At 39.7% G+C, this 26,535-nt stretch overlaps 1 protein-coding gene across 25 annotated transcripts in view; it reads right to left on the bottom strand.

Moving 5' to 3' along the window:
* Positions 1–25,071, bottom strand: part of PRG4 (proteoglycan 4) — a 153,864-nt gene extending 128,793 nt beyond the window's left edge. For 12 of the 25 annotated variants that reach the window (XM_040359764.1, XM_040359768.1, XM_040359776.1 and 9 more), the window contains exons 1-4: positions 24,980–25,071; positions 24,589–24,686; positions 7,456–7,578; positions 3,038–3,154 (exon numbers count right to left, since the gene is read on the bottom strand). In XM_040359764.1, coding sequence (XP_040215698.1) covers positions 3,038–3,154; positions 7,456–7,578; positions 24,589–24,649 — 301 coding nt within the window. In that variant the 5' untranslated portion in view covers positions 24,650–24,686; positions 24,980–25,071. The remainder of the gene's footprint in view (positions 1–3,037; positions 3,155–7,455; positions 7,579–24,588; positions 24,687–24,979) is intronic. The other 13 variants (XM_040359790.1, XM_040359786.1, XM_040359782.1 and 10 more) reach the window with 2 other exon arrangements.
* Positions 25,072–26,535: the final 1,464 nt, after the last annotated feature.

Genomic DNA, 26,535 nt, shown 5'->3' on the forward strand with positions numbered 1-26,535 from the left:
CTTATGATGTTGCAGCTGAACACTGGCATGTGTTCCCACATCAACAGAAATATAAACATGAAAAAGTGTAGCACAACTTTCCTATTTCACAAATAAAAATAAATATAAAACACATATCTACTCATAACATATTAGTCTCTGTGTGACATAAAAAAAAACACAACAACACAGTCAGTGCTGACATTTCATAGATCAATAAATCATATATCGCCACATATAAATGATTTCCAATGTGACCATATCAACTTAAACAGAAAAAAAATATACAGTGCAACTGGCTATACATAAAATCTCCAATTAAGCTGCAGCAGGCATATGTGTAGTATAATACACACCACAGATCATAATATCAAAGACATGCCTTGCTTTCACTATAATAATATGTACCTTATAATAAATCAAATATGCATACATAAACATATAAAAAAAGATATAACGCATATAAAGTCCCCTTTGCAAATAGTTCAAAAAGTCCTCAACATAAGATCTATCCATGAACCAGCTGTGTTAAATAGTCCCACACCAGTCGAAATAAATTCTTCTGTATGGGCAAAAATCTCAGTGACTTTAAATTAGCTTCACAGATGTGATACCCTGTGCTCACTGCAAACGCCACACATATGAGCTTAACAGAATGTGTGTGACTCTCAGTGTATCAAGAGTCAATGTGACCATATGTTATGCACCACAATCTTCTTTCTCCATGTGCCTATATATGCAGACTCTTGTTGTGACAATCACCACCAGTAAAGTGCTCCACCACCATCTGCACAAATTACTTACCTCTACATTTGACCAACTGAAAAGTGCCCTTCTAATGGGACTGATATTCTTGCTTTCACCAGATATATTACGCTCTGTACCAACCGTCAGTACCTCCTGCAGCCACATCTACTCAGAGAACACAGAACAGGTCTCATAGTGTAATAAGTCTTAAAACATTCCCCTTTATTGAAACAATGTAAAATAGAACTCACAAATATTGTGCACTAAAATCCAGTGCACATAGATTATTGCCACCTTAAAAAGAAACATCAGCATTGATAGTATGTTAAACAGCTAATTTCTGGTTCGGCCTGTACGTGGTGATGCCAAGTGGCCCTCAAATTTCCTCAATGAAACAATTACATTCAAAATCCACATTCAGACTATTTGGAACCAAGGTTTTATTTTATAAATCCATCTTGTCACTTTTTGGTTCAATGCCTGAATTTTATTAGACCCCTTCCAGTAGCTATGATATTTCTCAATGTCCCAGAGCATTAATCCTTTGAGGCCTTTATTGTGGACCTCTCTAAAGAGTTTGGATAGAAAATGTTTTTTATAACCTATAGCGACATTGTAGACATATTCTTGCATTTTTCTAGAAAGTTTTCTTTTTGTGAATCCAATATACTGCCAGCCGCAAGGGCATTGTATGCAATAGACTACTTATTTTGTATCAAACATTATGCAAGCTTTTATTTCATATTCTCTCCTGGTGATTAATAATATGAACTTTTTTCTGCTGTTAATGTTTCCTATTGTTTTTGTACTGCCTGTTATAGTCTAATATACTAGAGGGAGAAGTCAATATCCAGTGTATCTTTATTCCTATGTTTTAATAATTCATTCATATCCACTTTCCCTATCTCTTTAATCTGTTTCCTTATGTCATTTCTATCATACCCCTTATCAACAAATTTGTCTCCAATCGTTTTTGCCTGTATGTCATAATCTCTTATCTATGTACAATTCCTTCTAATCCTTAATAATTGACATTTTGAGATAACAAACCAAGGATGATGGTGGCAGCTGGTATTGGGAACATATCCATTTCTATCAGTAAGTTTAAAAAATGTTTTCATGTCATCACATCCAGGCAGAACCACAAAAGAACTGTTTAACATACTACTGATGCTGATGATGCAATGCATGTAATATAGACACTATTATTCTATGTGCACCGGATTTTAATGTACTATATTTGTGAGTGCTATTTTATATTGTTTCAATAAAGGGGGAATGTTTTAAGACTTATTACACATTGAGAGTTGTTCTGTTTTCTCTGAGTAGATGTAGCTGGAGGACGTACTGATGGTTGGTGCAGAGAGTGATACATCTGGGGAAAGAAACAATATCAGTCCAATTTAAAGGGCAAGGCAATATTAGACCTTACTATTCAGTTGATCAAATCTGGAGGTAAACAGTTTGTGTGGATGGTGGTGATTGTCACAACAAGATTTCGCATATATAGACATGTAGAGTAAGAATATATATATATATATATATATATATATATATATATATATATATATATATATATATATATATATATATATATATATATATATTCTTATATTTTGCAATATATATGCAAAATCTTGTTGTGAAAATCACACACACACACACATATATATATAGTTAAGAGGGATGACCAATGAAGGTTGACTGTGACTGGTAACAGGCAAAGAAGTTCTGTCCGCCAAAACTCTTGGGAAGAGGCTGAGCCAAATCAAGGTGGGACATCTATATTTGTCAAAGGAGGCTACTCATTTGGTTCAGCCATGCCCACATGTTGTGCTTAGCAGATTACCATCCCAAGATACCTTCTCCAGTTTACCCTTATTCTTTATATTCTGGTTTTCTGTGAAGTACCCTTTGCGTGGACAGCACATCCACTCCTGGAGGTTAATGAGGTTTTATATATATATATATATATATATATATATATATATATATATATATATATATATATATATATATATATAACGTTCTACTTGTTTTATTTGTTGGAATACAACACGACTGAAATTCTATTTGGTAGATAAGCATGGCAAGATGTTTCCTTTAAGAAAGCTCTAAAATTAGCAGGTTATGTGGACTTGCCCTGCTGTTCATGCCTGTTGTGAACTTATCTGTTTTCAAGCTTTGGCCTAAATTCCCATACAAGATTGGAAATATTTGGGCATAATGTATTTTTATACCAGTTCATTTCATAAAGATGTACACAAATATTTCCTACTATTAAAACAAAAAAGATGTATGAATTACTTACTCGCGCAATGTTCTTCATAGTCCGGGCAGCATTTTCCATAGCCTACACAGCTCGAATCACAATCACATGTCTGTCCTCTAATAAAACCCTCATGGCATCGTCCTTGGCATGAGCCCTCTGTGTAAAATGCATAGAGTCAGAAAATCATTTTCAAATTCATCCACCATTTTTTGTTGGGCCATCAATACTTCTAAAATAGCCACTCATCAGTGGTATTCAAGCTCTGGTAAAATGTATTTATAGCTAAGCCTTTTTTTTTAATTTTGAATATATTGGGTAAGGAATAAAACTCAGTATGGCGACAACTGACCATATTCACCAGACAAAACAATAAAAAACCTGACAGAGATTCCAAACCTTCTTTATTCTATCCAAAAAAAAGTTTTCTGATGTTTTTTTTTTCTCTGAGATGTTTAATACATGAGGTTTGAATGAAACGTAATGTCTCCACTATGGTCTTTTGTCAACAGATGGCAGCACTTATAGGCGACAAGTATGGAAATGTTTTGCAGGTTCTCCTTTGTTGGTGGTAGATTATTATGGTGAATATATTTTGCTACTCTCTGTAAATCAGAACCCTGTACTAATTCCACATAAGTATGACTTAAAAAACATTCTGTGATTGATTTCCTGACAGCAAACTATGTTGCTTCAATCGCAACAGGCAACCTCATAAAAAAATATGAAATTATGGGTGCTCCCCAAAAAATCCACAGCATTCCAGCATACAGCCTGGCAGGTCAGGAAAGGGGGGATAAGTGTGTGGCCACCTCCTCCTGAACCATACTAGGCCAGATGCCCTCAACATTAGGCAGGCACCTTCTTCCCCTCCCCCTGGCAAAAGAACTTGTTACCATGTTGATGAGGACAGGGGCCACTTCCCCTTAACTCTGGCTCAGTTATTGTAGGGGTCCACTAAGCAGAAACTGGAAGCCCCATTGAGCAAAAAGAAACTGGTCCAGAACCAGTGTCCTGATTGCCACCAGCACCAATACCAGTGAAATTTTGTACCAGTGTCCTAATCATATAAAATTTTTAAAAAAGTATAAAAAATTGATTTTCTAAAAACTTGTGGCAATAAATGTGATCTTCAAAAAACGAATAATTTCTCTTAAAATACATTGGAGGGGTATTTTTCCAAAACGTGGCCTCAGGGCCTCCAAATATTTGATACATACTCAGGGAATTCTTGTATATGAGGCTTGGCTGCAAAAAAACACATTGTGGTTTCTACATACATTAGGAGTAGTAGAATGTGTTTTGTGGTGCAATTGTATTATGCTTATGCTGTGTGTTACTTTGTGAAACAAAATCTAAAAACTATAGCAAATTAGAAATTAAAAAATGCATGACATGGTCTCTTACTACCTAATTTTGAGAATAGGGTCATTTTGTTTTTGTTTTTTAACTGTCCTGGCCTCAAGAAGTGTTATGGCACAGAGAACATCAGGGTTGATACATTTTAATTGTATATTCTAAATTTTGTTGACTCTAACTTTCACACAGGCTCAAGATTATATACTTTGTTTTTTTGTTGTGTTTTTATCCCGTTTGCCATGAAGAACAAGTATTTATTTGCAGTGTTTTATAACAGAAAATACGGAAATAGTTTTTTAAACATTTTTGTTTTTTTCTTTTCTATTATATTGTAAAAAGATGTAGAAAACCCAGTGGGGATTAAATACCACAATAAAATGATACAAAATTCATTTGGGCACAGTGCTGTATGACCGAGTAATTGTCTGTCCAAACATTCTCAGCACTGAAAACTGAAATGCATACAATTCAGTTTAGAAGCTAAGAATGTTGTTGGGACATGGACTACTGTATTGGCTTCATATTTTTGCAAAAATTTACACAGTTATCTGGGGACTATGTAGTAACATGATATAGATAATTAAAGGGCACATTTTGAGAATTATCTCTGTATTTATGCAAATAATATATTTACAGCTAGTCACAAGTAATTGCATGTAGGCATTACTTTTTATTCAAACCTTGTATAAAATATAAATGGCAGTCACAAAAACTGAATCCAACAGCCTAGAAAACCTGCTGTTCAGAGGTTGAACATAATAAGTAATATCCAAGCTGTCTGTTAGGCATTGACTTGCTTACACTGGACCTAACTGTAGTTCAAATGGACCTACCTGTAGTCCTCCAGCAGCACCAACAGTGTATCACATATGGTGGGGGCACAAGACTTTTTATGCAGTAATTACAATAAAATATCTACAATTTATACTTATATTTAAGCATAACTGAATAATGTTTACATGTTTGCCAGAATGTTTTTTTTTTTTAACCCCAGTTATTATACTCTTGTTGCTGTAAGAAAAATATATTTGTTGCTGTAAGAGTATCTCCAATTGCAGTTGTCAGGGCATGGGATCTTGTTAATTATGACAAATAGTGCAATGTATATGTTCCAGGTCCCAAAGGTATATGCCATCCCTTTGTATATGCAATCAACTCTTATTGCACATGAAAGTATTACTGCAAGGTCATGATAATATTTTATAGGCACTCCACAACCTGGAAATTAGTTTTGTAATAGAAATTGCATTCTAGATTGAATATGTGTTATATGGTGGTACGGGTCTGTTTTTGTAAGTAAGCATTTTTTCAAATATGTGTTATATTAATAATTGAGGAGTAGAGTCTAAGCCAGCTTTTTATTCAACTTTTAGAGTTAACATAGCTAGTAGGTTAACAGATATTTGTATATACTTGCAGCATTTCTAAAGCAATAAAACATGGCAAATGTGCATGTATCAGTATTTCCTTTATGTATAAATAGCATTTAAACATCAGTTTGAGATCTTTTACTGTTTTAGTTGAAAGTTGCAGTACCAGAAGCAGCATTTTTGGACCTTTATAAAACTTGAAAGTATGTAAATAACAATATAAATCAACGTTCTTGGTAATTATTTTGTTTACTTTTTGATTATATTTATTGTGAAAATTGTACAATTTCTGTAGCCAGTGTTTAAGTAATCTCTGAGGCAATGATTGGTACTCATGAATGTATATTCACTGGGAATGAACTTTTAAAGCCTTAGTTTAGGTTATATTTTTTCTGGGTGGTGCTTACATTTAAAGTGTCTAAAGTGTAGGGAAATTAAAAAAAAACATTAACAGGAGTTTGTCTTGAAAATGATTGGAAGACAAAAGTAAATATGGCTAATGTTTGCATTATTTGCATTGCTAAGTAAATTAATAACCCAGAAATTGCTTTATTGTTTTGTATAAACTCCTTACACAAAAGGATTGTTATATGGAAAAAACAATCTTTGTTACATCGGCTAGTTGGCCATGCAGCATGCACCTTGTGTATGGCAAACATAATATTCTGCATTGACAAATACGTTAGCTGTCTCAGCACATAAACCAAGCTTCTGAGTTGCATTTTGAGAGCTATTATCTTCTTAAAGTGGAACTTTCGTCATAAAATTAAGTCCTGATAGATCACTTTAGGCTGGCCCCTTTTGCAGGTATTGCTATGTAAAGAAATAAAATTTAGTGCCTATACTGTTTAAAATCCAGTAATGCTCTGTCTCATCCTGCTCTGCACATGCTCAGTTGCACTCTGTTTTCAGCACTGTGCCTAAAATATGAGTCACTAGAGGCCAACCTGCAAACAGTTTTTAGATTTAAGAAGGAAAGAAAATCACTAAATTCCCACATCAACACAGTCAGTATGGATTGGGGAATCCCTCCAGCAACATTATTGTGTTCTGTTGGAAGACTACAGCCTGCAGCCTTCCTCACCAGCAGGCTATAGCCATCAGCAGTGATCACATTTAAACAATCAGGCAGGCTGGCTGTACTAAAGATGACCGATGGATCGATTTTAGTACAACCAAACTGCCCATAGATAGGTTGAGTCTCTCTCTGGCAGTCCCTGCTGAACCATATTCGATCCATCTATCGCTGGCTTTACTTTTGCTGAAGAAGGAAGAAATAGGAATGGCACAGACTGTGTGGAGGAAACACAAATTAGGGAGGAAGAAAAGAAAAGCAGGAGAGGTGACAGGACAAACTCTGCTGCCAGGTAAACACAAAATAGTTAAACTTACTGGAATAGCATCCTTTTTTATGTCCCTGATATTCCTCTCTAACTAAGCCAAAACATACAATCAAGGCTGTAAATGTACACATTTAAGGTGAAGAATGTGACATATAGTTTTTGTGACCAAGGAGAAGGGGAGAGTTTCCAATAAGGAATGACTGCTCTGGGCTTCAACAAAATGGTGGCCTCCAACAAGAGGAAACAGGAGCAATGCTGGAGGCAATTTATAGCACACACTAATTTTGGAAGCATAATTATTAATGTGGAGTTTATGTTCTTGTGTTAAAGAACATTAATTGTTATCAAACTGTTATGGGTAAAGTTCCTGATTAACCTCATTGGTTACCTGTTGTGCAAACTGTCTTGTAGTCTAGACAACATTCCATATAAGTCATGCAGGTATAATCACAATGGCATGGATCCCCACGAAAATACCCTTGACCACATCTCCCAACACAGCTTCCTTCACCTACAATTAAACAGAAGAAATTACCTATTACTGTAAAAGTGAAAAATGTAAGTATCTGAAATAAAAAAAAAATAGAATTTTACTAACAACCCAAATGTTATACTCTATCTTTTCAATTTCACAATGAAAAATTAAACAGCATATGATTTGAGCATCTAATTATTTAACTTGAGGATGTTTGGTAATATGCTAGAAATACAATTTTTCTTGTGTTTATTTTTTAACTTTCTCTCCCTGGGACATTTGTGTGTATAGTGATGGCCTTTTCAATCCATTTATTTGACTGTTGACTGAAAACAGGAGATAATGACCGATAGCCAGAGACCATGGGCCAGATTCATGTAGATTTGCGGCGGCGTATCGTATCCCGTTTACGTTACGCCGCCGCAAGTTTCCAGCGTATGTGCTTGATTCACAAAGCACTTGCGTGCAAACTTTCGGCGGCGTAGCGTAAAGCCGTCCGGCGCAAGCCCGCCTAATTCAAATGGGGCGTGTACCATTTAAATTAGGCGCGTTCCCGTGCCGAACGTTCTGCGCATGCTCCGTTTGGAAATTTCCCGCTGTGCTTTGCGCGAAATTACGGCGCCCCGACGTGTTTTTTGAACGGCGACGTGCGTAACGTACTTTCGTATTCCCGGACGTCTTACGCAAAAAAATTAAAAATTTAATTCGACGTGGGAACGACGGCCATACTTTAACATGGCTGGTCTAAATCTAAGCCATGAAATAACAGGCTTAAGTTTGCAACGGGAAAAACCGACTAGCGACGACGTAAGAGAATGCGACGAACGCGCGTACCTTCGTGGATCGTCGTAAACAGCTAATGTGCATACCCGACGCTGGAAAACGACGCAAACTCCACCCAGCGGCCGCCGGAGAATTACACCTACGATCCGAAGGCGTACAAAGCCGTACGCCTGTCGGATCTTAGCCAAAAGTCGTCGTATCTTTGTTTGTGAATTACAAATAAAGATACGACGTGGCAAATTTGAAAGTACGCCGGAGTATCAGCAGATACTCCGGCGTACTTTTTCTGTGAATCTGGCCCCATGTGACCTAGGGTTCTTAAGCTGGGAGAGAAACTACAGTTTTTTATTCATTGCATTAAAAAAATGCTGTACTTGTCCAGATGTTGAAGGGCGAGGACCTCTTCTTCACATCCAGTACTCCCAGAATGGATGTGACAGTTATTAGGGACTTATAAGGGAGCCTGAAAGCCCCCTTTATAATAAAGGGCCCCCAGATATCCACCCCCTACCAGGTACTGTACATTAGTATCCTTAATTACTCATTCTCACAAAAAATAAATGTAATAAATGTAAACACACACACACTCCATAGAATTTTTTTTTTATTTAAAATACGTTCAGCAATGTAAATACTTTTTAAATACTATGGGGTAGATTCACGTAGAATGGCGCAACTTTGTGCGGGCGTAACGTATCCTATTTACGTTACGCCTCCGCAACTCTTACAGGCAAGTGCCGTATTCTCAAAAAAAGTTGCGGCGGCGTAGCATAAATAGGCCGGCGTAAGCCAGACTAATTCAAATTGTGAAGAGGTGGGCGTGTGTTATGTAAATCAGGCTTGACCTGACGTGATTGACATCATGCGCCGTTCATGGAATTTCCCAGTGTGCATTGCTCCAAAGTACGCCACAAGGACGTCATTGGTTTTCGACGTGAACGTAAATGACGTCCATCCCCATTCACGGATGACTTACGCAAACAACGTAACTTTTTCAAATTTCGACGCGGGAACGACGGCCATACTTAACATTGGTACACCGCACTTACGCCACCATATAGCAGGGGTAACTATACGGGTGTACGTTCGTGAATTTGCGTATCTAGCTGATTTACATATTTTGACGCGTAAATTAGCGTACACGCCCCTAGTGGCCAGCGTAAATATGCAGTTACGATCCGACGGCGTAAAAGACTTACGCCTGTCGGATCTAATAGATATCTATGCGTAACTGATTCTAAGAATCAGGCGCATAGATACGACCGGCTTGACTGGAGATATGCCGTCTTATATCCACTGAGAATCTGGCCCTATGACCGGACATGTACACCTGTCACACCTCCGTTACTAAATGACAGATCCACAGCACTGAGAAGTGCCAGCTTTGACAGCCAAGTATTGCAGTAAAAGCTTTGGAGGGAGCAGCAGTAGAAGGGATAGAGTGGCTGTGTAAACTCTGGGGGAGATTTACTAAAACTGGCACACATAGAATCTGGTGTAGCTGTGCAATCAGTTTACAACTTCAGTTTGTTCAAATAAGCTTTGCCAATAAAACCTTGATACTGATTGGTTACTATGCATAGCTGTACCAGATTCTGAGTGCACCAGTTTTAGTAACCCCCCACCACTGTGTACTTTGGTAGTCATTTGAACATGCATGGCACACAGGAGATGCAAGACTGGTTGAACTATTTCATTCCTGGCCAAAATCCAGATAATTTGGACCAGATTACAGTCAAATTAAACACTATTACGTCTTTTATTCGTCCACAAATCATATGTAATTATGTTGCAATTATGTTGCAGCTTAGCTATGTAATCATTTTACCCAGATACATACAAAAATCATATGTACATAAAACCCTCAGAATATTAGGACATTAAACAATAATTGCCACCATAACTTGTCATTCACATAGTCTGTGTCCTTATATCATAATTAAAATTGAGAAAATTGTCTTAGATTAAAAAAAATACCAAGATGGTTTATATTAAAGTACAATGTAAAGGGAAAAAATATGTGCGCTACCAAAAAACAAAAATAAGTGTAACAAAGAATGAACCCTGAACGGGAGTGAAGCAGCTACACAGGAATATGACAAAACTCAGACAAATGTGGATGATAATGTAGCGCTTTGTGTGAGCCAAAAAGTAATGGCTGTATACACCTAATGGGGTGTGACCATATATTGTGACACAAAGGATGTAATGGCAAAAATTGCACCACAACAAAATGTGAAATTAAAATCAATAAAGTGAACAATATAAACAACAATGTAATGTAGTGTCCATAAACAATAAAACGATGAAGATGTCATGAGATGGTGAGGAACTTCCCAACAGAAATCTTCAAATATAAGGTGGAATACATATGCGCTTACCGCAACTGTTGGACCCAAATGTCGTACAACAGTGGATCGATCGAGCTTGGAATGTCCCACAGAGATGTCACCGTAAGTCCAGAAGGAAATGGAGTCTACCTCCTAGGTAGTCAGATGTCGTCAACCCAGGAAAGGGCAGGAAGACCAGATGTTCATCGGCCACTGACTACTCCAATACTGAAGATCCTAGTAAACCTTGGGTATGGCAATCATAAAAGATCCTCCAAGCATCCAAACACGATCTGGTTCAGGTAAGTGAGAACCCTGGCATGGGTACTGGAAACCAACTGGAGAAGGCTCAAAAAAACCTTATCTTCCACAAAGTCATGAAAAGAGAAGAAAAAAAATGGGGGCTCCAATGCTGTAGGTCATAAAGAGGTTTTAATGAAAAAAAATATACATAATAAAATATAAAAAATAAAAAAAAAGTGATCACAATTCATAAGTATTAAAAGCAATATGGGGAGCAAAATGCATGGGCCATGCATTTTGCTCCCCATTCTGCTTTTAATACTTATGAATTGTGATCACCTTTTTTTATATTTTATTATGTATATTGTTTTTTTCATTAAAACCTCTTTATGACCTACACCATTGGAGCCCCCATTTTTTTCTTCTCTTTACATGAATTTGTGCAAGATAAGGTTTTTTGGAGCCTTCTCCAGTTGGTTTCCAGTACAAATGCCAGGGTTCACACTTACCTGAACCAGATCGTGTTTGGATGCTTGGAGAATCTTTTATGATTGCCATACCCAAGGTTTACTAGGATCTTCAGTATTGAAGTAGTCGGTGGCCGATGAACATCTGGTCTTTCTGCCCTTTCCTGGGATTGACGACATCTGACTACCTGGTAGACTCCATTTCCTTCTGGACTTCCGGTGACATCTCTGTGGGACATTCCAAGCTCGATCGATCCACTGTCGTACGACATTTGGGTCCAACAGTTGCGGTAAGCGCATATGTATTCCACCTCATATTTGAAGATTTCTGTTGGGAAGTTCCTCACCATCTCATGACATCTTCATCCTTTTATTGTTTATGGACACTACATTACAATGTTGTTTATATTGTTCACTTTATTGATTTTAATTTCACATTTTGTTGTGGTGCAATTTTTGCCATTACATCCTTTGTGTCACAATATATGGTCACACCCCATCAGGTGTATACAGCCATTGCTTTTTGGCTCACACGTAGCGCTACATTACCATCCACATAATATTAAAGTAGAACTACAGTGCCTTCAAAATGTATTCAAAGCAGCATTGCCTCCCCCTGTCAGAAGCCAGTGATCAGCTTTTTTTTCCTCTTACGCTGGCGGGGGGGGGGGGGGGGGGTGAGTGGGAGCTGATTACTGATCTTCTGTTTACATTGTGTGATCAGCTGTCATTGTCTGTGGTAAGGGGCTGGAATCATTAACTCTGTAATAACAGAGTGTGCCATGCGCGCCATGCAGGGGGTGCACAGGCAGCTCATGCATAGGAGGATGTCTATTAATGCCCTCCTGGCAATTAAGGCCCGCGCTGTAGCCGTCACTCGGCTATAACATGGACGGGAAGAGGTTAAACTTCTCCACAACTTTATCCCTGACCTGTCTGGTGTGTTTCTTGGCCTTCATGATGCTGTTTGTTCACTAAGGTTCTCTAACAAACCTCTGAAGGCTTTACAGAACAGCTGTAATTATACTGAGATTAAATTACACACAGGTGGACTCTATTTACTAATTACGGAGGGTAAATGGTTCCACTAGATTTTAGTTAGGGGTATCAGAGTAAAGGGGGCTGAATACAAATGCAAGGCACACTTTTCAGATTATTTGTACAAAATGTTAAAAACCATTTATCATTTTCCTTCCACTTCATAATTATGTGCCAACTTGTGTTGGTCTATCACATAAAATCCCAATAAAATACATTTATGTCTTTGGTTGTAACATGACAAAATGTGGACAATTTCAAGGGGTTTGAATACTTTTTCAAGGCACTGCATAAGCAAAACTACTTTTTTGCATTTTAAGTAGAGCAAGGGAAGGTTATATACCCGTCAGATTTTTTTCGTCATCTGTGTCCCATTGTGGAGATTTACATTTACTTTCTGTCCCATAGCCAAATAGGAAGTGAGAAAAAATCCCTGCAAATTAAGGAAATTCCTTGGGGGCAGTGGCGTACTTACAGGGGGGGGTACACCACGTGTGCCACACATTGGGGGTGTAAGGCCTGCTATCAGAGCCAGAACAAGGAAGTGACGGTGCAAGAGGTGCCCTATCTCTGTAGCTGTGCTGGCTCTCTGTGTTCGTGCAAGTCGGCTGCTCTTTCAATTGAGCTCACATCGAGCTCTATACTGCCACCTTTGGCTGCTTCATGTATGTGTGACCCCCGTGTTGCTGCCTTTTCTGTATTTTCACAGAGACTTGTGGAATCAAGACCTGGGACAAGGAAGACCACCTTACAAGTGGGGGCTGGGAGTACAAGTAAAGGGAGGAGGCTGTTTGTGTACAGGGGGAGAGATGTGTGTGTTTACAGATTTGCGTGTGTGGGGGGGCCTAGTGGAGGCAGGCAGCCGAGTGTATACAGGTGTGAGGGGGGACAGCTGAGTGTGTACAGGTGTGAGGGGGCAGCTGAGTGTGTACAGGTGTAAAGGGAGGCAGCTGAGTGTCTACAGGTGTGAGGGGGGACAGCTGAGTGTGTACAGGTGTGAGGGGGCAGCTGAGTGCGTACAGGTCTGAGGGGGGCTGAGTGCGTACAGGTGTGTGGGTGGGCTTAGTGCGTACAGGTATGACGGGGGCTGAGTGCATGCAAGTGTGTGTGTGTGGGCTGACTGCGCACAGGTATGAGGGAGGCTGAGTGAGTACTGGTGTTTTGGTGGGCTGATTGCGTACAGGTATGAGGGGGCTAAGTGTGCACAGGTATGAGGGGGCTAAGTGCTTACAGGTGTGTGGGTGGGCTGAGTGCGTACAGGTATGAGGGAGGCTGAGTGAGTAAAGGTGTGTGGGTGGGCTGAGTGCATACAGGTATGAGGGGGCTGAGTGCATACAGGTGTGTGGGTGGGCTGAGTGCGTACAGGTATAAGGGGGCTGAGTGTGTACTGGTGTGTGGGTGGGCTAAGTACATACAGGCTGAGTGTGTACAGGTGTGTGGTTGGGCTGAGTGCGCACAGGTATGAGGGGGATAATTGCGTACAGGTGTGTGGGTGGGTTGAGTGCATACAGGTATGAGGGGGCTGAGTGCGTACAGGTTTGTGGGTGGGCTGAGTGCGTGAAGGTATGAGGGGGATAATTGCGTACAGGTGTGTGGGTGGGTTGAGTGCATACAGGTATGAGGGGGCTGAGTGCGTACAGGTTTGTGGGTGGGCTGAGTGCGTGCACGTATGAGGGGGCTGAGTGTGTACAGGTGTGTGGGTGGGCTGAGAGCCTACAGGTATGGGGGGCTGTGTGCATACAGGTATAAGGGAGCTCAGTGCGTACAGGTGTGTGGGTGGGCTGAGTGTAGGGATGAGCCGAACACCTCCCCGTTCGGTTCGCACCAGAACATGCGAACAGGCAAAAAATGTGTTCGAACACGCAAACACTGTTAAAGTCTATAAGCTACGAACATGAAAAATCAAAAGTGCTAATTTTAAAAGTTAATATGGAAAAAAGAGGAAAAGAGGGGGGATGAGAGAGCACCCCCCCTCCGGAACCGTACCAGGCCACATGCCCTCAACATGGGGAGGATGTCCCCATGTTGATGGGGAAAAGGGCCTCATCCCCACAACCCTTGCCCGGTGGTTGTAGGGGCCTGCGTGCGGGGAGCTTATCGCAATCTGGAAGCCCCCTTTAACAAAGGGGGCCTCCAGATCCCGCCCCCCATGTGAATTGGTAAGGGGTACATTGTACCCCTACCATTTGACAAAAAAAGTGTAATTTTTTTTAAAAAACACACAGACACATCTTGGGACAATCTTTTATTAAAAATAAAAAATAAAATAAAAAAGAGATTCCAGCGATGTAATCCAATAAATCCATCCTCAATCTCCAGCGATTTAATCCAATTTTCGTTCTCCAGCGATGGATGATCTCCGTGACTCTCCGTGACTCCAGCGAGGCACACGCACAGGATCCTGCCTCCACCGAAGGCACCCGACCAATGACACGGCACCAGCCTGACAGCTCAATCATCCATCGCTGGAGAACGAGAATTGGATTACATCGCTGGAGATCGAGGATGGATTTATTGGATTACATCACTGGAATCTCTTTTTTTTTTTTTTTTTTATAAAAGACTTGTCCCAAGCTGTGTCTGTGTGTTTTCTTTTTTTAAATTACACTTTTTTTGTGAAATGGTAGGGGTACAATGTACCCCTTACCAATTCACAAAGGGGGGGTCGGGATCTGGAGGGCCTCTTTGTTAAAGTTAAGTTAAGTTAAGTAACAGTTAACAAAGTAATAGTTTGACTTTGCAAGGACATTTTCTTTAGAGACTGTTCATACCACATAGCATCTGTGTTTATGTGCTGACATGCATTTTTGATTAGCATTGCAGTGCGTTTTGCTTTTTTTAAGTACTTACCTTTTATATCTTCCACATGCGGCAGTGTGTCATCACCTGCTGCAATGTGGTAAAATGCTGCCTACCTCATTGTTTTATTCACACAGTAAGTAATTGACATTTAAGAAAATGAATCGTTTTTTGCCTTGTCAATGCATCGGGACCGTGCTGACCAAGTCAGCCAAACACAGGTGGTGTGAATTAGCCTTTCAGTCTTGTTCAAATAGTGGCAGGGTCACTTTGAGGCTGGGTTCACACTTGTCCGACAAACGGTCCTACATTGGGAGCCTCATGTAGCATGACGTGTAAAAATCAATGTTTCCATTTTGAGAGCTGTCTTAACTGGTCCTACACAAGTCGGTCCGACTTTGAAAATGCTCCCTGTACTACTTTTGGTCCTACATTGATCCTACTTCAGGCCCATTGAATATCATTGAAGTCGGACCAAAGTAGTATCCTGTTCATGAAAGTAGGATGGATGTAGGACCAATGTAGGATAAATGTAGGACCAATGTAGCAGAGCAAAGTAGGATGAAAGTAGTGTAGTAGTGTGAACCCAGCCTGAAGCTAATGGCATTTTATAGAGATTAAAAGCTAAATTCAACTTTGTACACTTTTTTTTTATTATTTCAATTTTTTTTTCTAAATGCACCAATATAGAATTTGTGTACTTTTTTTGCAAAAATATCAAAGCTTTCCATTAACTACAGTCACTTACTTTTCTTGTCCTAATCCTAATCTTGTCCTAATCCACGTTTCCAGACGTTTCCATTAGTAATGTCTTCTTCCTGATCAGACTTTAGGTCACACAGGAAAGAGTTGACCAGCTGACCTCGTTAGCACACACTCTGCATCATCCACCTACCCATTCCCAGGTGCATGTTTATTAAATTAAATGCAATCTATCAGTTATCACCTTTCTCACTAAATACACAATATACAATCAGATTGCATAGTGTACGGCCATGTTTATACACCTAAAATTACTAGTTGCGCTTTCAGTGTTATTAACTGTTTCACGGCTCACCAAACACAGAACAAAACACACATTTTGCCATTTGAAAAAATGAGAGGCAAATGCTGCAAAATGCACAATAAAAAACATGCAAACCACATAATGCTGAAGTGTCCCATTAACCACATGTAGTGCAGCCAATTTAAATCAATAGGCTGCCCTATGCACATCACAGGAAAAACAAGACACAAAATGTGAGCTCCCACTATGCTAGATGTGAATGGGGCCTGAAAGTGAAATTGGTGCAGTAACACATGAACAATCAGGCTCTATTCACATCTGTACCTTGCATTTACCTTGCATTTCAGAAATGTGCGGCAACAACAATCGCAGTAAGAAACGCATCGAGATCCACTAAAAAAACAGTTCTGAGGCTTCTTTGGGGCGATTGCTGTGTGTAGGGCAGCCCATTCAGGTGGATGGGCTTCCCTATGTGTGATGAGTGAAAATGTTCCAAAACGCCTCCCCCTTTGCTAAAAAAAAAAAAAAATTGTGGGAATGTGAGTTCCCACTATGCAGAGTTGTGAATGGAGCTTGACAGCTGAATGTTTCTGTCCACTCCATTCTGCAGTATTTACTTGTATAACCACTTCCCGCCCGGCCTATAGCCGATTTACATCCGGGAAGTGGTTATGAAATCCTGACAGGACGTTCTAGAACGTCCTGCAGGATTTCATGCCGCGCGGGCGCGCATCGCGGCGATCGGTGATGCGGGGTGTCAGTCTGACACCCTGCATCTCCGATCTCGGTAAAGAGCCTCCGGCGGAGACTCTTTACCACGTGATCAGCCGTGTCCAATCACGGCTGATCACGATGTAAACAGGAAGAGCCGTTGATGGCTCTTCCTCACTCGCGTCTGACAGACGCGAGTAGAGGAGAGCCGATCGGCGGCTCTCCTGACAGGGGGGGTTCGCGCTGATTGTTTATCAGCGCAGCCCCCCCTCGGATCGCCACACTAGACCACCAGGGATGCCCACCCTGGACCACCAGGGTGGGCAAATAAAAAAAAAAACCTGCAAAAAAAAAAAAAAGTCAAAGAAAAAAAAAAGCATTCAAAAAAAGATGCCAATCAGTGCCCACAAATGGGCACTGACTGGCAACCTGGCAAAATCAGTGCTGCCCCACAGTGTCCATCAGTGCCACCCCAGTGTCCATCAGTGCCACCCCACAGTGTCCATCAGTGTCACCCCACAGTGCCCATCCATGCCCAGTGCCCACCTATCAGTGCCCATCTGTGCCACCCATAAGTATCCATCAGTGCCACCCATAAGTGCCACCCATGAGTGCCCATCTGTGCCGCCTATGAGTGCCCATTGCCGCCCATGAGTGCCCATCAGTGCCGCCTATGTGTGCCCATCAGTGCCGCCTATGTGTGCCCATCAGTGCCACCTATGTGTGCCCATCAGTGCCGCCTATGTGTGCCCATCAGTGCCGCCTATGTGTGCCCATCAGTGCCGCCTATGAGTGCCCATCAGTGTCGCATACCAGCGCCGCCAATCAGTGCCACCTCATCTGTGCCCGTCAGTACTACCTCATCGATGTCCATCAGTGCCATCTCATCGGTGCCCATTAGTGCCGCCATATCAGTGCCCATAATTGAAAGAGAAAACTTATTTACAAAAAAATTAACAGAAAAAAATAAAAACGTAATTTTTTTTCCAAATTTTCAGTCTTTTTTTAGTTGTTGCGCAACAAAAAAAATCGCAGAGGTGATCAAATACCACCAAAAGAAAGCTCTATTTGTGGGGAAAAAAGGATGCCAATTTTGTTTGGGTACAGTGTAGCATGACCGCGCAATTGCCATTCAAAGTGCGACAGTGCTGAAAGCTGAAAATTTGCTTGGGCGGGAAGCTGCGTAAGTGCCTGGTATGGAAGTGGTTAAAGATGGCCATACACTAGGTAAAATGATTGTGCATTTAGTGAGAAGGGTGATCACTTATTGATTGCATTTTATTTAACCTCTTCAGACCGGGCCATAGTAAAAAGACGGCCACAACGTGGCTCTAAAATTCCTGGAGGCCGTCTTTTAATGGCCTCGGGTCCTCCGGCAGCATTCTCGTGTGCCCGGCACATCACTGAGATGCCGATGCACGTGCCTGGCAGTCGCGATGTTCTCCAGTTAACCGCGATCGGCAGTGACAGAGCAGGGACGTGGATCTCTGTGTGTAAACACAGAGATCCATGTCCTGTCAGGGAGAGGAGACCAATGCTGTGTCCCTTGTACATAGGGACACAGATCGGTCACCTCCCCCAGTCAGTCCCCTCCCTCACAGTTAGAATCACTAGTAGGGAACACATTTAACCCCTTCCTTGCCCCCTAGTGTTAACCCCTTCCCTGCCAGTCACATTTATACAGTAATCAGTGCATATTTATAGCACTGTTCGCTGTTTAAATGTGAATGGTCCCAAAAATGTGTCAAAAGTGTACGATGTGTCCGCCATAATAATGCAGTCCTGACAAAAATCGCAGATCATTACTAATAAAAAAAAAATAATAAAAAAAAAATGTCAGAGTTCTATCCCCTATTTTGTAGACTCTATAACTTTTGCACAAACCAATCACTATACGCGTATTGCGTTTTTTTCTCCCAAAATATGTAGAAGAATACGTATCGGCCTAAACTGAGAAAATATATATATTTTTTAAATTGGGATATTTATTATAGCAAAAAGTAAAAAATACTGTGTTTTTTTCAAAATTGTCGCAATTTTTTTGTTTATATCGCAAAAAAAACCCTGCAGAGGTGATCAAATACCACCAAAAGAAAGCTCTATTTGTGGGAAAAAAGGACATCAATTTTGTTTGCGAGTCACGTCGCATGACTGCGCAATTTTCATTTAAAGTGATGCAGTGCCGAAAGCTGAAATTTTGCCTGTGCAGGAAGGGGGTATATGTGCCCAGTAAACAAGTGGTTAAAAAACATTCAGCTGGGAATGCAGGGTGTGTGCTAATGAGATCAGCTGGTCAAATTCTTCCTTTGTCATGAACTAAAGTCTGATCAGGAAGAAGACATTACTAATGGAAACGTCTGGAAACGTGGATTAGGACAAGAAAAGTAAGTGACTGTAGATTTAATGGAAAGCTTTTGATATTTTTGCAAAAAAAGTACATGCATGCTATATTGGTGCATTTGGGAGCTGGAATTTAGAAAAAAAAGTGTACAAAGGTGAACTTACCCTTTAACAAGTGACATGAAAGTAACATATTATTTGACAAAGTACAACAAAGCCAACCATCTTTTACATTACATACACTGTATTTCTAAGTGGAAATGTTCAAACAGGTATCTATATAAATATCATATTACAGTAAGCAGTTGAGGAGATTGGTGGGAGGTACTTAATCCAAAAGTCAAATATATCTCATATTGCAAAGTGGAGCCTGTGATGTAGAGCACCGTGACTCAGATTAGGCAGCTATCTAACATGAAGAAGGTGTTTTAGTTAAGATCCAAGATGTGTAGGAAAAAAGGACCACCAAACTGATAGCTATGAGCGTCCAAATACATTTATTTCCAACAAGACACCGTAGCGTGATTAAAGTTCCCAAAAGCCCTCACCCTTCCACCCAAAAATGTCCCCCCAAGCTTTTGCCTGGTGACAGCTTGGTCCCCACTGATATGGCAGTTGCCTCACAGGCACTCAATATTGTGTACTGTATGAAAATGGGACTAGGAAAAATAACAGAATACCTACTGTCAATTTTTGTATCATTCTAATTTGTCTGGCTCTAGAAACCTTTTCTTTTTTAATTTTGAATGCAATAGGGACAAGTTAAAATCCTTGTCAGGTTTCATTTTGCTATCTATGTTCTTAAGCCCCTTTCACATGGTGCGGACGCTGGCAGCGGATCCACCCAGTCAGCAGGGGTGGCTCCACTGATCCCCACTGAGCAGGTGGATGACAGGTCCCTGTCCGCTCCACTGGTGCGGAGCAGACACAGCCCGCTGTTCTCTTTGGGGCTGTCAGATGGATGCCTCCTCATTTCCTGGCAAATGCCTATGAAAATCAATATACTGTAAACATGGATTGCTTTTCAGAGGCATGGCAGTTTAGACTCAAAAAGAAAATATTATATAGTTTAAATTGATGGCAAATGGCATTCATTTCCAGATTCTATAAAAAAAAAAAAAAACTCTAAAGCTTCCCCAAAATACTTAGCAGGCCCTTGGAGGGGTTTGTGTGCTGCTTTTATTTTTAAACATAGAAGCTGTAAATAAAATGGGGCAGATCCACAGAGCAAGTACGCCGGCGTATCTACTGATACGCCGGCGTACTTTCAAATTTCCCGCGTTGTATCTTTAGTTTGAATCCTCAAACCAAGATACGACGGCATCTGGGTAAGATCCGACAGGCATACGGCTTTGTACGCCTTCGGATCTTAGATGCAATACTTCAGCGCCCGCTGGGTGGAGTTTGCATCGTTTTCCGTGTCGGGTATGCAAATTAGCAATTTACGACGATCCACAAACGTACGCGCGGCCGTCGCATTTTCTAACGTCGTCTGTAGTCGGCTTTTTCCGGCGTATAGTTAAAGCTGGTATTTTGAGGCGTATAGATAGACTTGCTAAGTATGGCCGTCATTCCCGCGTCAAAATTTTTATTTTTTTTGCGTAAGTCGTCCGTGAATAGGGATGGACGTAACTCACATCTAAGTTAAAAAAATGACGTCCTAACGACGTAATTTAGCGCAATGCACGGCGGGAAATTTCGGGACGACGCATGCGCAGTTCATTCGGCGCGGGGACACGCTTCATTTAAATGAATCACGCCCCCTAATCGCCGATTTGAATTCCGCCGCCAGAAATACACTACGCCACCGTAACTTACGGCGCGAAACCGTTGAGGATTCGAAATTCCGCCAGGTGAGGTACGGCGGCGTAGCGTATATCTGATACGCTGCACGGATGTAATTCTCTCTGGATCTGGCCCAATGTCATTTGCCAGCAATTTTAAACACTTCTTTCCTTTGTAAATGTCAGTGCTTCTGCAGCACATTGTTACATTACAGACACGTGCCCCTTCACTTTAGAAATTAAAAAAAATCACTGCTCCTGACCAAAGGAAATGCATTTTTTTTACATGTTCCCCAGGGCAGTGCCAACCCCTGTGCTATTTTTTGACCTATTAGCCCAAAAAATGGGCAATTGACAGATTTGGTTCCATTGATTTCAATGGGGTTTGGCAGTTTAACTTCTTTTGCTCAAATTGAACCCAGGGCAGTCCGGCTCATTCCTACTCTTGGGTTGCCCACTATTTCCAAGTAACACAGTAAATCGTAATAATTTCAATATTTTTTGCCACAGTTATAATGTATGCCATTGGATGCAGAAAATGGCTGCTTCCATCGCAGGTATCTCATAGTGCTTTGTAGCACAATGCTTTAAAAATAAATGCCCATGTGTGGATAAGAACTTGACATACTCTAGAGTCTATATTTATAAGAACAAACATTTGAATATATAATCTGCTAGTAAAACTGCCACATACCTGCATGCCTAATACATACTAATGACTTATGTTTGCACTTACCTTTGCCACCAGCACACGATTGGTTTAGTTATTAGTTCTTACTGAACATTGTGAATTTTTTATGCATTTACTAAATATAGCTTATTGAACCGGCACAACTTATGTATTACAGGCTACAATTATTTCCTTTTTTTTTTACCAAAATGTTCTAGCACAGTTTTTTGTACTTATATAATATATGTAGCTCAGGCTGAATACCCTGAAGCTGGATATGTTATATAATATACAAATTTGAAATGCAGAAATAAATGGGCTCTAGTGAAATATAGACTTTTACAAATTCACATATAATTTAAGCGTATTTAAAACTGATTTGAGAAGAAATTTGTTTTTATACATTTTTTGGATATTTATTATAGCAAAAAGTAAAAAATATAGTTGTTTTTTAGAAATTGACGCTTTTTTTTATTGCGCAAAAAATAAAAACCGCAGAAGTGATCAATTACCACCAAAAGAAACCCTGGTCATTAAGGGGGGACATTTTCCTGTCTTTAAGTAGTTAAAGAAAATAGCTAAGAAGGCAACATTTATTTTCTGTATTTGCAAATAATGTAAAAAAAATAAATGCAGCCACCACATCCAAGAACTGGTAAGTGGCACTGAAGTATGTTAATTATTTGTTCCTGGGTTTAGATATACGCATGATACTTACTTCATAAACCTGAAATTCCAGGATAAACACATTTTTTCAAAAGAGTGACAGTTACTTTCTGTCCAAATTTTCATTAATCTTCTGGATAACAAATAGTCAACTGAGATGTATGCCACTTCTTAGATTGCTGCCCTTTCTTGACTTATATACAATTTCATTTATGCTGGAGAGTGTAACTTTTGCTATTTGTCAAGCTCTGCAGCAAGAGAGCTACAGCACTCTTATAGAGAAGCCCCTCCTCTGCCCTGGACCATTCACAATATACAATGGGGACGATTTACTATGGCTCCTTTTATATTAGCTTCTCCAAAGTCACACGATTTCCAGTGCGACTTTGGAGCGCCTTTTGGTACCATTTTGATTCGATTTTACATTCTATGGATCAAAGTCACATTAAAAGTTGCACCAAAGTATTGCAGGCACCTTTTCAAAGTCACTGCAACTTTAAGTCGCAGTGATTTGAACAGGTGCCATTGAAAATAATGGTATGCATTTTGTCATGCAACTTTGATGGCCAAAGTCGCATGACAAATCACATACGTGTGAATAGAGCCTTGAACTGGTGCATGCAGAATCTTGTGCAGCTGTGCATAGTAACCAATCAGCTTCCAGGTTATATTGTCAAAGCCTAATTGAACAAGCTGAAGTTAGAAGCTGATTGGTTACTATGCACAGCTGTACCAGATTTTGTGTGCACCAGTTTTATTAAATCTCTCCCAAAGTGTATCTGACATGAACAAAAGATAGTCAAGAAAGGACAGTGATCCATTAGGTGGCATACACCTCATTACATTTAAGTTCATTTTTTTTAAAGAAAAAAAAGATTTTTACTGTAGTTTTTCTTTAAACATAGTCACATGACTGAATATAAAGGTACGTTGTGTAAAGCCTTATGAATGAAGCCTATAATACAAGGTTGGCAACGCAGAATATCGAAATATCTAAACAGGTTAATGACACATAAGAAATACCAGTTTCCCTTTAACCTCATTAAAGGGTTTTAGGAAAACATTGGGGGGGAAAGCAATAAAGCTACTTTCTGCGCCACTTTTCTGGCATTCATACCGCTTGTTAATGTTTTGCACCAAATTCATGAAGAATTTGCAACACTTTTGGTTCTGACATCGGCTCGTGCGCCAAATTCAGGTAGTTCTAACAAAAATCCACTTTTACATTGTGAAAACGCCAAATGTAAAAGTGAAGCTAATTAAGACCAACTCTCTTTTGGTGTACAGAGAGAAAAACTGTCTCAGACAGAAGTTCTAGACAGGTATATGAATTTGGCAGATTCTTCACCACTTTTAGAATATATGAGAGCCACTTTCACAAAATCTGTCTTTATGAATTCCAGGGATAGTTCAGTGATAGAGTCTGTGTTTAACGAATAGCTTAAGGCTTCGTGTACACGGGACGTATTACAACCTCGCCTGAATGATTTAACTTGACAGATAGTAACCAACAGATAAAAATGTCAGTTTAGCCGCGTTTAGCCACGTTTGCATTTAGAAGTGTTTTTTTTTAAATAGTCAAAAATTCAAAACGCCTGTAAATGAAAAGCGCATAAACACGAGTTTCCTCGGTCACACACGTTTACAAGCTGTTACAGGTGTTCAACATTTTAAATGCATCCTTCCTGAACGCATTTTGTTTGCTTTCCAAAAAATGCTTCTAAGCTCAACTGCCTAGAAACGACTATAAACGACCCTGTGTACATGTACTGATAGGATAACATGGAGGAAAGCTCAGGGGCAGCTGAAAAAAACGCCCAACTGCTCCTACCAGCAGCAGCGTAAGCCTATAATAGTTAACATGTTTTATACGTTTACAACATATCAATGTTTTACATTTTACCAAGTCAGTTATAACATTATAACAAATGTTTTAGCATTTGTTATAGCCTTTAAAGATACTGATATCCAAACATACTAATGGTTTATATATAGATACTATAACAATTAATAAGCAAGGTATTTAAATGAATACATCTGTATTATATGGCTAACATTACATACTTATAACTCTTTTCTCAAAGGTCTCCACAGTATAGTCAATGTTACATTTAATATATTTTTCACTACTTAAGTAAATAAATAAATACATGCAATGTTGATTATTGATTACTGCAGTCCTGAACTTAGCAAATAAATGATATCTTACTTTGAGCAGATACCACAGAGAAGTAGAGTGTAAAACAGAGCAAAAGCTGAGGGTTAAGCATCCTCGATTCCAGGGTAAAAGTATCTTGGCAATTATACCTGTATGGTAGATAAAATAATAATACATTTTTAAATAATGAATTGAAAGTAGTAATAATAATATTAATGATATTCTCAATTTATCACAAATATATTGACACTTAATGTCCTGTTGAATTCAATGTAAGACAGTTATTCCTAACATACTAAAATCCTCATGATCATCCTTTTTTCTTCGTCCATTACAGCCAGATAATTGAGATGCAAGTATGATTTTCCACTGATATGACACTTTTTTGTAAGGAAAATACATATAGATTTGTAAAAATTACAGATACATTTCTATCACTCACCTTGAAGGGGAGATGTTCAGGAAATTTGGTTGGGGAGAGAAATTCTAAGTTTATATAGTGCTGAAAATGTTGCATCTTTTTCAGTACCAGTCATAGAAAAAAAAGAAGTGGAAAGTGGGTGTTGTCCACTCATTTAATGAAATTTGACTTTCCACAACTGCTGGAAAATTAAGCTAAGTGACTAGAATTGAGCAATATTGTGAATCACATTGAGTAAGCTTGTACACTAGGTAAATGTGTGAGGAATTGAAGTACTTCATTTATAAAACAAATTTAAAGTATGTGAAATTTCCAATCTGTTAGATGGTAGCATGATTATGGTAGGATAACAATAAAATGATGAAGCTGTGTATTTGTTTTTTTTTTAGCTTTTGGATATATATTAACAAGAATTTCTGAAATTTCCAGTCTGTTAGATTGTAGCATGATTATGGTAGGATACAATTAAAATAAAAAATAGGTGCGTAGATGATAACAATACGAAGACATTTTTTGTAACTACTGTAAATGTATAAAAACAATGAAAAATGTATATATATTTTTTTTAAAGATTAAAATGAAAAAACTGTGTATTATATAATTGTTTAGGTATATAGAATTCTGTCTAAAGATATATTGGTATTCAAAAGAAAATATTTACTTGTGATATTTTGTAATATAAAACATATCCAGACAGTGTTCACATTTACTTCTTATGCATGTAGCAAAACAACAAGTTTCCTTTAAGCTAGTGCATTGTTGGTTCACTAACCTTTTCCTTCGATTTCCCTTCTAAATGTTTTTTTTCTTTGTTAGAATTTTCCACTTCCTGTTTCTCCTCAGTAAGCTTTCCACCATCATCCGAGCGTCATTTAGAACAGCTTATTGAACACCTTACTGAGGAGGAAGAGGAAGTGAGAAATGCAGACAAAGAAAACAAAGAAAAAAAACATTTAGAAGGGAAATCAAAGGAAAAGGGAAGTGAACCAACCATGCACTAGCTTAAAGTAACCTATTTAGAAAATAAAAAACGGACCTTTACAACCCCTTTAACCACTTCCATACCAGCCCATTGTAAAATGACGTCCACAAAGGACCTCTAACGATCCGGGTGGACGTCATATGACGTCCTGGGCTTTGCGGGTGGATATCTGAATGATGCCTGCAGCTAGAGGCATCATTCAGATATCCTTCTCTTGTGCCGGCGATTCTGCACAATGTAAGAATGATCATAGCGGCAGTTCCACTGCTAGATCGTTCTTACAGGCGGCGGGAGGGGACATCCCCCCCCTCCCGCCGCCATCCGGTGCTTCTCCGGGCTCTCCCGTGCCATCGGGGGCCCGGAGAACGAATCGTCCGGCGCTGGCAGGAAGCGTAGAGATGACTGGTGACCAGATGGTCACCAGTCATCTCTATGACTGTCGGAGGACCCGGGCGCGATGTGATGACGTCACGCCCGGGTCCCCGTAAGTAAACAAAGCCGCAATTGCGGCTGCTAAGCAACAGCAAGCATGAGATCGGTGAATTTTTTCCAGCCTGGAGGAGAGATGTGGGGTCTTATTGACCCAGCATCTCTC

This window comes from Rana temporaria, chromosome 7, assembly GCF_905171775.1.
Source record: "Rana temporaria chromosome 7, aRanTem1.1, whole genome shotgun sequence".
Lineage (NCBI taxonomy): Eukaryota > Metazoa > Chordata > Amphibia > Anura > Ranidae > Rana > Rana temporaria.